The sequence below is a fragment of the Pleuronectes platessa genome, chromosome 11 (assembly GCF_947347685.1).
Source record: "Pleuronectes platessa chromosome 11, fPlePla1.1, whole genome shotgun sequence".
Taxonomy (NCBI): domain Eukaryota; kingdom Metazoa; phylum Chordata; class Actinopteri; order Pleuronectiformes; family Pleuronectidae; genus Pleuronectes; species Pleuronectes platessa.
Window position 1 is genome coordinate 7,925,550 of NC_070636.1, and position 14,400 is coordinate 7,939,949.

At 41.8% G+C, this 14,400-nt stretch overlaps 2 protein-coding genes across 2 annotated transcripts; both read right to left on the bottom strand.

Annotated features, from left to right (window-relative positions):
* Positions 1-702: 702 nt before the first annotated feature.
* LOC128450833 (thrombospondin-type laminin G domain and EAR repeat-containing protein) lies at positions 703-8,789 on the bottom strand. The gene is made up of 13 exons (XM_053434549.1): positions 8,365-8,789; positions 7,081-7,304; positions 6,177-6,559; positions 5,684-5,774; positions 5,406-5,562; positions 5,187-5,318; positions 5,028-5,098; positions 4,389-4,550; positions 4,086-4,293; positions 3,755-3,987; positions 2,078-2,256; positions 1,803-1,904; positions 703-1,567 (listed from the first exon to the last, which is right to left on the bottom strand). The coding sequence occupies exons 1-13, from the start codon at positions 8,444-8,446 to the stop codon at positions 1,414-1,416; spliced, it is 2,178 nt and encodes a 725-aa protein (XP_053290524.1). The 5' UTR covers positions 8,447-8,789; the 3' UTR covers positions 703-1,413.
* Positions 8,790-9,798: 1,009 nt separating this feature from the next.
* Positions 9,799-13,980, bottom strand: sumo3a (small ubiquitin like modifier 3a). Its single transcript, XM_053434605.1, has 4 exons — positions 13,822-13,980; positions 12,825-12,953; positions 12,589-12,660; positions 9,799-12,436 (listed from the first exon to the last, which is right to left on the bottom strand). Exons 1-4 carry the CDS (start codon positions 13,840-13,842, stop codon positions 12,374-12,376), a joined length of 285 nt encoding a protein of 94 aa, XP_053290580.1. The 5' UTR covers positions 13,843-13,980; the 3' UTR covers positions 9,799-12,373.
* Between the last annotated feature and the right edge of the window lie 420 nt (positions 13,981-14,400).

Consider the following 14,400-nt stretch of genomic DNA (forward strand, 5'->3'; position numbering starts at 1 on the left):
ACGATGCAGCCATTTTAATTTTAACATTAACTTGCTACACAAACTACATTTCCCACAATTCAATTTATATCAGAAATACTTCATTGATCCCAGGGGGAAATTGTGTTTGTCACAATAGATCCATGCAAGAGTAGAATATAAGCATATAAAGATTTTTTAAATAAAAAATGAAATATATACAATATGTGTGTTCTGTACATTGAGTACTTGACATGTAGTCCCATAACACCAAACTTGATTTATAAATGCCACTTTATATAGAGGTTGGCAGCTGTGTGTTCGGGGCCATGATTACAGGATCGCAGATGTCACCAGCGTACCAAGCTAACGAAAGCTAATTCAACGCCAGGACAATGACGTCGGTATCATTAACGGTTCTTTATAGCAACAACCAAAACTACATTTCCCCAAATTCTATTTATAGTATACAAGGACCATGGAATTTGTGGCCCCATAGCACCAAACTTGATTTATAGATGCTACATTTTATAGAGGTTGGCAGTTATGTGCCCAGGGCCATGTTTGAAGGTTTGCATACCAATCAGAGACCTCACCAGGTATCCGATTAGCCACAAATTAACTTGGAATGAAAACTTGTGCACTGCAGGGTGTGTTTGACACCCTTAGTTTCCACCCCCACATGCTTCGACTGAACATCGCTAGGAGCTAGGAGGTGAAAAAATGCGTAAACAACTCTTGTCCTCCAAAATAAAACGGGTTTATTGTCATGTCAATAATTTACTTTTACACACATAGACATAAAAAAAAAAACAGTATCAGGCTAATTTTCTTTGAGAGAACACATTCTAGCTGATAAAGAAAAATGTTTAAATATATTTTAATTTAAAAGGTTTTTACAGAAAGTAAGGAATTCTTTCAGGCTTTCTTGAGTTGTAGTGTGTATTTCTTTCAGAAAATACACACAAATAGACATCTTGAGCGCACTATATTTGTTTTAATATGAGGTACATTAGTTGTTTACCAGGCCTTCTTTCAGGGTAAGTGAATGCAGGGTTGGCTGTTTTACCAAATTCCCTCAGTTGAATTAATTCTTAGTTTTCTGTAAATATTATGGTGATGAATAAATGATGGTCAATGCAGTTTCCATACAAATCCTATGTAAATTTGATGTAGTGTTTCTCTAAAACCATCTAATTCAAAGACATTTATACTAAGAAATATCAAATCTTTCTTCAAAACCCACCATAACAAATTTCTGTGAATCTGAAACAACACTTAGGTCTTTATGATTGCTATATAGCCCCTGACTGCACAGTTTGTTATTAAGGTTGAGCCAGAAATTCTGGACAGGAGCAGTGTTGTACAGGCACAAAGCTGTTGCGACCAGGTTTGCAAACAATTTCTCACACGCAAACACAGACACAAAAGGACACGTACACGAACACACACACGCTAAAAGGTTTTGAGCTTGAACACTTTGGAGAGAGGCTCTTTGGCACTAGAGTAGATCAGATAGGATTCTCCCTTGGAGCTGAAAAACTCCCAGTCACTGCACCCGATGGTTGGGAGCCAATGAACAGGAACAAAGCCTTCATATCCCTGCCATCTAAAATACAAACAGAGAAGTAGAATTCAATCAAATGTGTATTTGCATCTGCTCAACAATTGCTCGAAAAATTGCTATGGGCCATTTCGTAGGTTCTAGTGAATCCTCTTGTGTCAAAAGTGTTGGTATGCTTTCCCGTGTCTGGCTCACAGGAAGGAAATAAATCGACATTACAAGAGTGTATGTCCTCGAGATGATTTCAGCTCTAAATTAGAACCCCTGACAAGTTGACTACCTGTAGAGAACGCTGTTCAGGGAGTAGGATTCTCCGTTAAAGGAATTAGCCACGATCAGAAAATGCTCCTCCCCGAGGCTGAAGAATTCCCAGTCCACTGCACTGGAGAGACAGGACGGTATGTGGTTATTGCAAGTGAAGGAGATATAGCCAGAAGTCATTTTAGTAAGTTCTCATCACACTGATGAATGTCCAAGTGCCAATATTCTGGTAATTTTGATTTTATATGTAGTCTATATATACAGTATATATGTAAAATACTTGCAGACGTGTACCTGTAGGTGATAATATCCTGAAAGCGGACAAACAGCTGTCCATTCAGGTCCAGTTCGTAGATGGTGGAGTTGATGGCATATCGACTTGGTTCGTTACCTTGGAGTCTGTGTCCGTTTGCAACAACCAAGAAGAATCTGCTGCCAATCTGAAACATTTCCCAGTCTGTGGCGCAGAACGTCTGGTTTGAATGTAAGAAAGAAAACAAACAGTTGGTGTGGCGGAGGAAGGAAAGTGTTAAAACATGAAAGGAGACATCAAAGAATAACCACTGCATAACAAATTAATCCAGCTTGTATCTACCGCCATGCTAGCTGCTGTAGGAGGATGTATTCAGACGCAGTAGCGCTTTAAGTCAAAAACTAACATTTACATGCTAACATTGCTAAAATTGCTAACAGTATTAACGTTATGATGTGTAATAGATTTAACCCGGTCCCCATATATAACACATTCGCATGCTAACACGTAAAACAAATATATAGCTTATGCTCTTGAGAGTATTGTTAGTTGTATTCGTTCATAATGTATTTAATCGATTCAAGTTTTGACTTGGTTGTGGCACTTAGAATAAAGTCAGGGGAACACATATTACAATTTCTATTGGGGGAATATGAAGGCTTGTACCAAATACATAGCATGGCAGTCCAATCAATAGTTGTTGAAACGTGTCAATCAAAAGTACAAACTTCTGGTGGAAAAGAGTCTGAGGATCATCAACGTCATTGGGATAGGTCCTCTGGGAACTAAGAATATCTGCTCAAATATGTGAAAGATATTACACTGGATGAGGGAAAATTTTGACCTGGTGGTGGCACTAGAGAAAAAGTGAAGGGTTTATCAAAATTATTAAAACTCAACCTGTGAGGAACCTGAATGTCTAAGTGAAAATTCAAGACAATCCTTCCAACGGTTGGTCAGATATTCAATTCAGTCCCACAAATATTGACAATATCGACATGTCACAGGACCAGCAAAGTCAGTAGACTTCATCCTCTGGGGACCATGCACCATTTAATGGTAATTCATAAATTAGTTATTGAAATTTTCATTCAAGGTGGTGGATGAATTAACCATTTCATTAATGCAGCCATGTGATTAACATGTTTAAAATGTGTAATTATAATTTTTTCTCTCTCATTTGATAGTTCCAGGTGATTTATTTCCACCCGCCCCAGGGTGGTCTGGGGAGCCCTCAAAGTGCGCTGCGGAGTTTCCCTTAATCACAAACCTCCCTATGGTTTCTCATGTGACTATCAATGTGTCAACGCCCGCAACTCAAATGGGGCTAGATTTAAATACATGATTGTCTATCAGTTACATGTCAAAGCACTGCTATCGCTGAAGCCAATCATGGCAAACCACACGCTCTATTTTTGGCACTTCTCGCTCCCCCATCTCGTTTCCCATTTATCTCTCCCCGTTTGTATTCACTTCTTTCATTGTGTACAGGTGGGATTTCATACTGATCTCAAAGATACTGATCTCATCAAAGCCCAGCTGCTCAGACAAAGACTCTATGTATGGAAACCACGCTGCGTAATCCTGCATCAAAGTGCGACTAACCTAAATTTACACAGACACTTGGACACCTGCCAAGTTCACCCTGTAGTATGGCCCAACAACTGAATGGTCTAACTTTTTAAAAATGTCTTTGGAGTTATATGTTCACAACAAACCTTAATTTTCTGGAACACCTGGAAGCGTCCATTGACCCAAACGTAGATGACAGAGTCTACAGCTGTGGTAACTCCATCGAAAGCATTTGCGACTACCAGGAAATGGTACGGTCCGACGGTGAAGAACTCCCAGTCGTAGGCCCCCGAGGTCGTCAGCGTCTGGTGAACCTCAAAAGCCTTTGTTAACCTGTTCCACTTGTATATCACACTGTCAATAGTGTGATTGTTATTCCCTGAAAGACAAACCAGAAGAGTAATCAGTGTATTTTAATATTTCATACAGGTTCAATGCAGGCATCCTGAAACTTTGATTGCATTCTATTGTTTTCACCTTGTCTATGATTGGCCACAGCGAGATAGGTTTGTTGCTTGATGGTAAAAGCCTCCCAGTCCCGGGCAGAGTAGGTCTGCAGAGACTGGAACCGCACAAACTGTTTTCTTTTCTTGCTCCACTTGTAAATCACAGAAAAGTCAGTCCCAGACTCTTTGTTAAAGCGTTTGTCCATCTCTCCCCCAGAGTTAGACACCACCAGAAATATCTACATCAAACAACAAAATAGAGCAAATATTGGGTCAAAGATAAGAATAATGAAACACGGAGCTCTAATATTTGTTGTGTTCCTTTTTGCCATACTTTCTTTCCTATGTTGAAGTGTCTCCAGGCTAGGGCTTCATGTGTGGAGATATTCTGGTAGACTTTGAATCCTGAGTGGGTCCACAGATACACAGCAGAGCCAGAAGCTTTGGAGCGTTGAGCCATGGCAGCCATCAGGCCGATGCCCGGTACCCGGAAAACCTAAAGAAAATTGAGAAAAACAAAAACTGATTTGTATAACCAACTTTTTATCCCTGTGACTCCTTGAAGGGTCCCTGAAGCCCCTGTTTGGAAAACATTGGTCTTTGAGAACAAAGGTTATTTTTCCTCTCATGGGAATAAGATTTCCTTACATGTAAGTACAATGAGGATTCCAGGACTGTGTCCTGATTCTTTTGTTCTAATCGACAACTCAAAGTGCTTTACAGTAACATTCATCCATTAACACAGCACTTCTATACACACAGCTTCTTCTATCATACAACATTCATACACTGCTATCACAACCATCAAGGGATTTTGGGGGTTAAGTCTCCGTCCCGATGGCACTTTGGCATTCAGACTGGAGGAGTCGGGGATTGAACCACCAACCCTGTGGTTATTGGACTTCAGGCACAGCCAAAGTACAGACACCAAAAGTATACACAAATATTCCTTGTCAAACAAGTGGATAAATACCTCTATATCATGCGTTTCTGAGCTGGTGGTCAGGACCTGATGTTCCAACACGTAGTCCAGCCTTTTATGATCTGTGAAAAGGTAGAGGGAAGAATTTCATCAGTTCTCAACCCACACGGAGGAGAAATGTGCTGGTGACAGTTGATGTGTGGTTCTCACCCTCCAGCACGGTGACCCACACGGAGCCGTCGCAGAGGTAGAGGCCTTTCTTGAGCGGATTGAACCACAGCTGACCTTGCAGCATCTCCGAGCACGAACGCTCCAAACCCACTGACACTCGCTCCTCCGTGTCTGATCACAACAAGCAGACAGTTAGGGAGGAGGAGGAGGGCGGAAGCAGGAGGGATATAAATCTTGCAACTGCCTTGTAAAAGTTACCGGAGGAAGTCAGGTGGCTGTCTCTCTCCTTTCCCGTGATGGGCAGGTCTAAGAGGAGAGGTGGTACTGACAGAGTTGCTAGCTGGGGGTCGGAAGATGGGCAGATCTGATGGGTGGTGTCTGAGCCTGGTACCAAAACCAGCTGCCTTAACAAACCCTGACAGCAGATCGGAAGGAAATGATTTGGAAAATGTATTAGTCATGTCATTTGAAAGGATTTATAATGTTATTTATTACGCGCCCCATTAAAGTTTGTGATGAGCAAATATAAATCTTACTGAAAACAAGCCTTTCCATCTTCCCCGGCTGCCGATGTGGAATCTGGATCCCTGAATGTTGACGTCTGAGGGGAAAGGCCTGGTGGGAACGCTGTTTGCCATAAAAGGAGATAATCATTTTTTAATACCTGATGTTGTAAGTGAGTATAAAGTCTGGGTAATTAAATCAGTTCCCTTCTGTTTTTCTGTTTTTAGTCGTCAGGGAAATATTAGTCATGAACTGTATCAGGTGAGCACTGAGTTTGGGTGCTGATATTCCTCCCTTTTCTGCGCCAGAGGGGGTTTCCACTTAAAACCATCCATCACACACTGTCAGGCCACTATGATGTGGCTGCGGGGTGTGAGCAGATTTGGAGCGGTGCCATTGTATTGTGGTGAAGGATCTACTATCCCTCAAGGGGGTTGGGATGGTACAGGAAGAGAGGATGGTGGGAGGCAGACAGAAAACAGACAGAATGCAGGAGGAACAAAACAATACATCGACGTAACTTACATTTCCAGTGGCGGGTTACAGTCCACTGACAGCCTCACGTGTTGACTGGTAACAGTTAAAACCAGAGTGTGCCACTGGTTATCAGCCAACTCGGTGCCCCGAAACACCCAGTGCTCCACGACCCCTCCGTGACCTTTAAAGAGGAAGTGCAAGGATTTTCTCGAAATCCTCAGTCCCAAGATGAGCCGTCCACGTTCCTCGTTACTTTGGAATTGCCTCTCCTTCTTCTTCTTCTTCTTCTTCTTCTTCTTCTTCTTCTTCTTTTCCTCTCCATCTTCCCTGATACTCCTCTTAGTAGTACTTTCCAAAATGTTCTCCTTCTCCTTCACTACTCTTTTCTCTTCTGTTTTTGGCATCGACATGGAAAGGATGTATTCATTTCTCTGTAAGAAAACAATAGGGAAAATCTTTCAAAGAAATTGCATTATTCTGAAGTGGAAAGTAACAAAGTATATTACAGAGTATATGGTAGATTCCTTGTTAAAAATATTTGATCATCGATTTATTAATTTGGTTATTTTGTTAAACATAACACCTTTTTAAATCTTTATGGACAAAATGAATAATCAACTAATAAAATAATCTGAGGAATAATCAATAATAAATATTTGTTGAATATTTGTTAAACGCAGTCATACTTTTTACTTCTACACAACTACATTTTAATAGTAAACTTCCAGCTGCTATCTATAGTTATATAAAGTTATACTTATTCTTACCTACCAAAAATCTCAGAAAATTACATAAAATAGTTTATATTACCTTTAACACTATTCTGCTGCAAAATTAACTTAAATTCCGGTGCTTATGTTATTACTGTACTCTAGAAAACATTTTGAATGTATCTTTACGTCGTGGTATTTGTCCTTTTTCTGAAGTAAAGGATCTGAGTACTGCTCCTCACCTTTTGGGCAATTTGTGGGACTTTTAGAGTCACAACAATGGAGAAGTCTTTTGGGAAGAGGTCGCAGTTTGCTAGCAGCTGGGAGGAGGGAAAGCTCATGGAGGAATGAGGGCTGGAGAAATGTATCCCCCTCACCCCTCCGGCCTGCTTCATGTGCACCCCGGGCACGAGTCTGGAGGTGTCCCTCTCCAGGACAAAAGACAAAAGATCCAGAGGGAGAAAATCTGCAAACAATAAGGAAATAAAGAGGTCACAAAGACAGTTTTACTGCCTCAACCTATAAATCAGTGGTTCCTAACCGGGGGGTCAGGACCCCCTGAAGAGGTCGCAAACTAAATGTGAGCATCCTGAGATAATTAACAGGATAGTAAAGAATTGAAAAGGTTTATCTGCATATTAAGTTCCTTTTTCAGACTTATCTAACTAGTGCTATTCTCTGGTTTAATACCATACAGTTATACTCATCCAGGTTTTAAAAAACTATTCAAACTAAGTACCTATATTTTCTTTCCCTGCTACTTAAAACTTTTACTTGATTATGTTTCAGAGGGAAATGTTGAAACTTGTATTCCACCGCAGTTATTTGATGGTTTTAGTCACATTTTAATTACCAATTTAAGATGTTGGCAGACAAAACCTGTTCAAATGTTAAATGATGTTACAGTATTGTAGATATAGTATAACTAAGACCATAGATCGGGCTTTGTGTCCTTTTTTTGCAGTGAGTACTTTAAATACCTAAAGTGCATTTTCCTGTCTACACGTACACACTTCTACTCCAGTAACCTTTTCAAAGAGGGACTTTTAAGTGTATTTTACTGTGTAGTATCAAATAGTAAGGATCTTGTTTCCACGCTGCGTGAGAGAAATAGCCCTGGATGGCGGTGGAGCTTTAGGAATTTTTAGCTATTAAAAGAAAGACCTTTATTGGGCCGCAGGAATAATGGAGGAGACGTCACATAATTACACCAAGTGCTCGTCCCAATATTGTCATGTGCATGGAATTTCTGCGAAATCCTACCCACATCCAGTGTCTGTACTTGTTTGTGGATATTAATTTAAGTTAATTTTGCACGCAATACTGCACGCACAAACACTCCCACTGTACTGTAAGCAGATACAGACAGTTGGAATTATCCAAAAGAATTTTAGCTGGAGGGGTTTCCCAGATTATAAAATGAAACCGAGATACATGCACCGAAAAAAATCATTAAGCGAGCATCAAATGTTTGGAAACCTGCTGAGGTAATAGATGAGATTAAACAGTTAAAAATTGTTTGATACCTGTACAGTGTCTCCATGTGTCTGTGGCGTTGATGACCCTTAACCCCAGGAGAAGGAGCTGCAGAAATATCAGCGATGACATCACAAAAAACCTGTTTGGTTCAGTTGCCAGTTGGTGCGACTGTCTCCATGTTTAGTATATTCGTTTTTTTTCTCTATATCAAGTGACTTTACACACCAGACCATTGTGTTTTCTTCATATTGATCCAAGTGAATTTTATCAGCTCTCTCCAAAGAAAAATGTCAAGTTGAAAGATTTCTCCTGGAACTCATCAAAGCTTCGCCTGCAACCTCAGATTCATAAATAGTAGCAGCAGAGGTCCTGTGCTGGGAGAGAAATCCATTCATCAGTGTGGAGAATCCTGCACCTGCAGCTCCTTTTAAACACCGGGGCCATGCAAATCACTGAACAGCCCGTCACTCATCCTCCCACAACCGCCTCTGATGACACAGACCTGCCAGAGGGTTGGAGCTTCTCCAGCGCCTCAGCCCAAAAAGTATTTGCCAATAATAGCACTACTTTAACCTGCTCAGATTGGAGTACATTAGTCACAGGAGAGAGCATGGAAATGACTATAAATAAGTAGTAGTAGTTTTTGTTGTCAACTGACAAAGTTATAATTGTCAACAGTCACACACAATTTGACTTTGTTTAGCTGGTTACTAGGCACTCCTTCAATAATCACTCGGTGTTGTGAGAAACGCTGTCACATTAAGCTCGTGTCAGATCTCTCAGAATCCTCTCATGCACCGACCGGCTCATTTACAAGACAAATGTCTCTTCCTCTCGCCCACATTAAAATCATAAACTGCACCTAGATCAGGACACAAGATACCAATGCTGCCCTGCCCTGATCTTCCTCTATCCTGCCATCAATCTCTCTTCCTTCCAGGCATGGCACACATGTGGATGTTATAGTTTCAATGCAGTAAAGTTAATCGTCCACTCGTGCACATTATTTTCCTTATTCCTGGTTTGATTCATCAGCCGCCTTTAATCTGAATTAAACTGTTCAGTCTCATCAGATCAGATCTCAGGTTCCTCATCAGGCCTCAGGTGGTACAGGACATCCTGGAAGGTGATACACTGTCAGATAATAATAATCATCCTCTGATGTATTTGATATCAACAGATTTTAACCTGCTTCCTTCAATGTAAATCTTTTTTAATATTTGTCAGAAAGCTTTTATCTGGTATTATTTTTCCCACGTCACACTTCAAGTTTGTGTAATTTTTGTTTTGTATTCTTTTTATCTTTATTTGTTTCCTTGCAAAGACCAGTACCCCGTCATGGTTGAGTGGCGCCACCTAGTTGCCTTTTTACCATTTAGGTCACATACCACACTCTCCACCAAATACATCCCAACATTTACTGAAAGTTGTTACATTTTATAATTCACAAATGCAAAATAATGACTCGTTGTGATAGCAAATCTGAGTACCAAACTATATTTATTGTATACAGTAGTAAAAGACCACAAATAATGTACAAATCAGTAGAGAAACAAATAACATGAAAACAACCTGGACCCCGTTCTTTGTACATTGAAGTTTAGCTCTCATGTCGGCCGGCTCGAAAAGACACTTTCCTATGTCCAGCTAACTTGGTTCTTCAGATGCAAGCGGAAGGCTGATTAGTTTGTCTTGATAACTGTGCTCTTATTTAGCGAGAGGGGGAAGCTGAAAGCCAAGATCGTTAGTTGTGATTGGCTCGTGCAGAGGGGCGTCTGCAGGGGAACCACTCTGTTAACAAATGAGGGGACAGCGGTAGAATAGCATATAGCGATAGGGTGAAACCTGAACACGTTTTCATACATCAGCTCAAAATAGGTGTAGAACATTAGACAACAGTTTAATTCATTTTCTCATATAACTGCACCTTTCTAGTGTTGCTGAAGTACAATAATCTACATTTTAGAACAAGTGGAATCCACAGGGCCGGTTACACATCCTCCAAAAAACGCTGCTTCAATAGAAGAGTTTAATTCCTGTCTGCACAAAAATGGTTCATGACATACTAAACTTTAAATGGTCCTTCGCTCTGGATCATACCACAACGGATTACATTTATTCCAAGACTCCACTGGTTTTATATGAAGCTTTTTTTAGTATGTAGGTGTCAAACCAAGTGAATATCCCTCCATTTCCCAGCAAAGAGAAGGGGGCCTTTAAGTAACGCATGGACATGTAAGGTTCTCTCTTGAGCCAGTGTTTGGTTTGTCCATTCTGAGCTACCGTACAAACATGGTGGACTCCATGGAAAAGGACCGGCTCCTGATGTACAAATAGATGGCTTATTCTAAAAAGGTAAAGAAACTATTTGTAATTTATTTTGATTTAAAACATTTATAAATATTATATTTATTTCCTCCCTGTAGATTGCCCAAGTCATGAAACAAGAACTCTAACCCCATTAGAACCCCATACAATACTGATCACTTGTGGGCTTATCTGACGAAAATAATGACAATGGGGGAAAAGACAATTAACTGAAAAGTTGTGATGATCCAACTCCCTCTGAAGAAGTTTGTACTTTCTGCAGGTTTTAAGCTGAATGACAGACTCTTTTTAATACGAACGGAGAAATCCAAGCTCGTGTCAGACCATCAACAATCAAATCAAACCAGCGTATTTATCCATGTACAAAGAACTGGGCACCAAGGGTACGGATCACTTATCTCCCAAACGCCACTGGTTGACCTCCATGCCCTCCCGATATGCAAAAAAAACGCATGCACCCTTCTCCTAACTGCAAAATACCGTAGACATTCATCACCAAGTGAGAGATCTCAACTGTTTTCAGAAACCGCAGTTATAAAATTGGCCTGCAACGTCCGTCTTGTGCACACCAGCAACACATCGTCTCAACAGTTGACAAAGCAGATAAAAGGTTCTTCAGCATTTCATGACAGCTAACATACCGACGTTTGTTGGATTATCTTTGCTCAAAGGGGAGGCTGATCCTCTTCAAAGCACATGTAGAATCAGTTGTCCCATCAGCCTACATTCGCAAGGACAATACAGAGATGAGACAGCTGGCCCTAAAAGCATGACTGAATAATAAGTCTGTACCGCGGATAAGCCCAAAGAAAAAGTTCTAAATTATTAACAGTCAAAGAAAAAAAGGGAATGACATTAAGGAAATACAAACTCCCTTAAAATCTGACAGTTTTTAACCTTGCAGTTTGCTTTTATAGGTGATCCAAGTACAGCAAATATGAAACAGAAGTTCGGTCTTTGGAGTATTGGTCCAAGCCCCACAACATTTATCTAACATCCGCTCTGATACTTATGTACAGGAAAAAAAGAAAAGAAAAAAGAATGATCATCAAGAAGCCCCCTGGTTAATTCTTAAAAGAAAAATCAAAAATAGAAAAACATTGCAGAAGTCTTTAGCAAAAGCACCTAAAAGGCGAAGAGAATTAAAATACATGTTGACAGGGGTCACCACCATTCAGACAAAAAACACACAAGAGAGCGAAGTGAAATGGAAGGCGGGTGTGTATTTAGTTCAGACAGTGCCTCCACTTCCAAAACGTTTTTCATGCCCACTGACTGTGACCCCGGGACAGAACCTGCAGAGCCCCGCGCTTGACCCCTGCTGGATGAAAACCGCGACAAACTACTGGATACTACGTTTTCACTGGAGAGTGAATGAGAAGCACGGACACAACCAGGCACAGCTGTGGCCGGCTGCGGGTCCCATCACAGCCTGCTGCACCAGGCGGAAAGGGGTCCTCCTGATTGGCCAGCAGAGCGACAGTTGACGCGCACAAAAAGTTCAGTCCTGGCTTAGACAGTATACAAACAGCTGAGTGGCCCCCCCAAACACACACACCTGACAAAAAAACAATGACAGACGTCTCGAAACTGAAGAAATAATAATAATAATAATTAGAATAATATAATAATAATAATAAGCGGAGAGGAGCGATGAGGGGGGAAGGGACAGTGAAGGTGGCTGAGGGGGCGTGGTCTGAGGGTGGCCGTCAATGAGATGGGAGGGACTTAGCAGTGACCTCCTGTCTGCTGCTGGAAAACATCTATGGTGTCTTCATCTTCCATCTCCAGCTGAGAGGAGCAGAGGGAACAGAAGCTCAAGTTAGCAGCTAAAAAAAATCAACGTATATCAACAACATATTGATTTAAGGCTATTTAGAGCGAGGGAATCCCTGAATCTGTCGTCAGGCAGGTTTTAAGGGAATATAATGTTGATGTGTTACCTGTGCAGGTGTGTCCGTCTCATTGATAGGCTGCCCATCAAACCTGAATCTGATCTGCCTTATTGAGAGACCCTGGAGGAGCAAGACAGGCATGTGCACAGGGTTATTAATACAGAAGTTATAGCAGTGATCCAGCTGATGCAGAGGCTGAAGGGTTCATTAAAGCACCAATATAATTACATGTTGCTGTGGAGGAGGACATTTTAAAAAGCAGTCATGCGGGGCCTTGGGCTCACCTGTCGTTCACAGTACGCCTTCATTAGTTTGCTGAGGGGTGTGTGTCTTTTGATTTTGAACTGGACCACCGACCCATCCTGTCCTGCAACCTTGAGGTTGATGTGGTCGTTCTCGGTCTTCACTCCCTCCTGCGAAGATTAGCAAGGACAGTTTAAACCAGCAGCTTAACCAGGAGGACACACACACTCACACATGACATAAGGAGGTTTACACTGATACACAATGCAGTTAAGGGCAGTTAACCAGGCACGTTATCAGACTGAGCTGCACAGTTCAACCGTCATTTCAAAATAAAGGTCAGGTCAAAGTGCAACAGTGACGTGTGCTGAAGGAACCACGCTGGTTCTGGTTTAAAGACAGTTTCACCAAAACAAACCAGCGTGAGGATTTCAGGTTGAAACGTGTTTGTTGCCGAGCAGGCACACATGCTAACGTTAGCATGATTAGCTCCAGGCTAGTTGGTCGGCTCGCCAGCCCTTCAGGACCGCAGCTGAGTTTAGCAGCCGGCGGCTAACGATGCTAGCAGCTTTGTTTAGCTGTTAGCTGTTGTGTGACCATTTTCTAATCGAACACGTTTAGAAAAACACAACAGCGGAAGAATTAACAGGGTTTGTTTTTTGAATACGAGTGCGTCACCCTGAGTTAGCGCCATCTGGAGCTGCTGCAGTTGCGGCATTTGCTGCTTTGCGCACGTAGCGTGGTCCCGTTTCGACAAAGGAAAAAACCCGCAAATCACAATCACGCTGTAATTGATCGTTTCCGCACACACAGATCTCCGAGGCGCCTCTTAGCGGGGATCGAACTTTCTCCGTCCCCGCTGTGGGCTGCTCGCTCGCCTGGATGTTAGGTGTGCGGCTGCTCATTCATTTGCGACACAAACACTGCGCCGATTCACAGAAACGTGCAAACCAGGCCATTTTATCCCGCACATCTGAGCGCAGGTCTGGCGGCGGCTCCAGTGAACCATCCCCGTGAACCTCGGCCTCCATCTCTCACCTTTGGCTTCTCCTCGGACATGTCGGCTGATTTTCTGTCGCCGCGTTTCGCAGGAATTGCTGAATTGTGTTTTATTTGCGTCTCAGCCGCCTTCTGTCCTCTCGTCTCCGACACTGACGGGTGCGCGCCTGGAACCGCTGTTGCAAATAAACAATTGGCTCTCGCCGGACCACGTGGCTCCTAAATCGCGGGAGCGCGCACGCGGGAGTGCGCAGCGATGCGAAATACTCGGTCACGCGAGCCAAAGACATGAAACTACATTTAAACCTCTGAATACCCACAGAATATGGATTATTTGTTCTTGCATAAGTGAGGAATACCAGTATGTACACATTTAGAGTTGGAAACAAGGATACACTTTTTTTATTATAATCTAAATGTACCTGTTTTTAAAAAACAATAATTATCTGGTGGTGGGTGAAGTGTTGAGTCCACCCAACACTTTTGGACTTTCATCGGTAAACAGCGTTGCAGCCAGATCCAATACAATTGAAGTAAATGGAAAAGAACAACAGGAAAGAAATACTCCATAGTGCTCCTGTGGTGTAATCCAAGTGTCAGTAAGCCCCAACATTCATA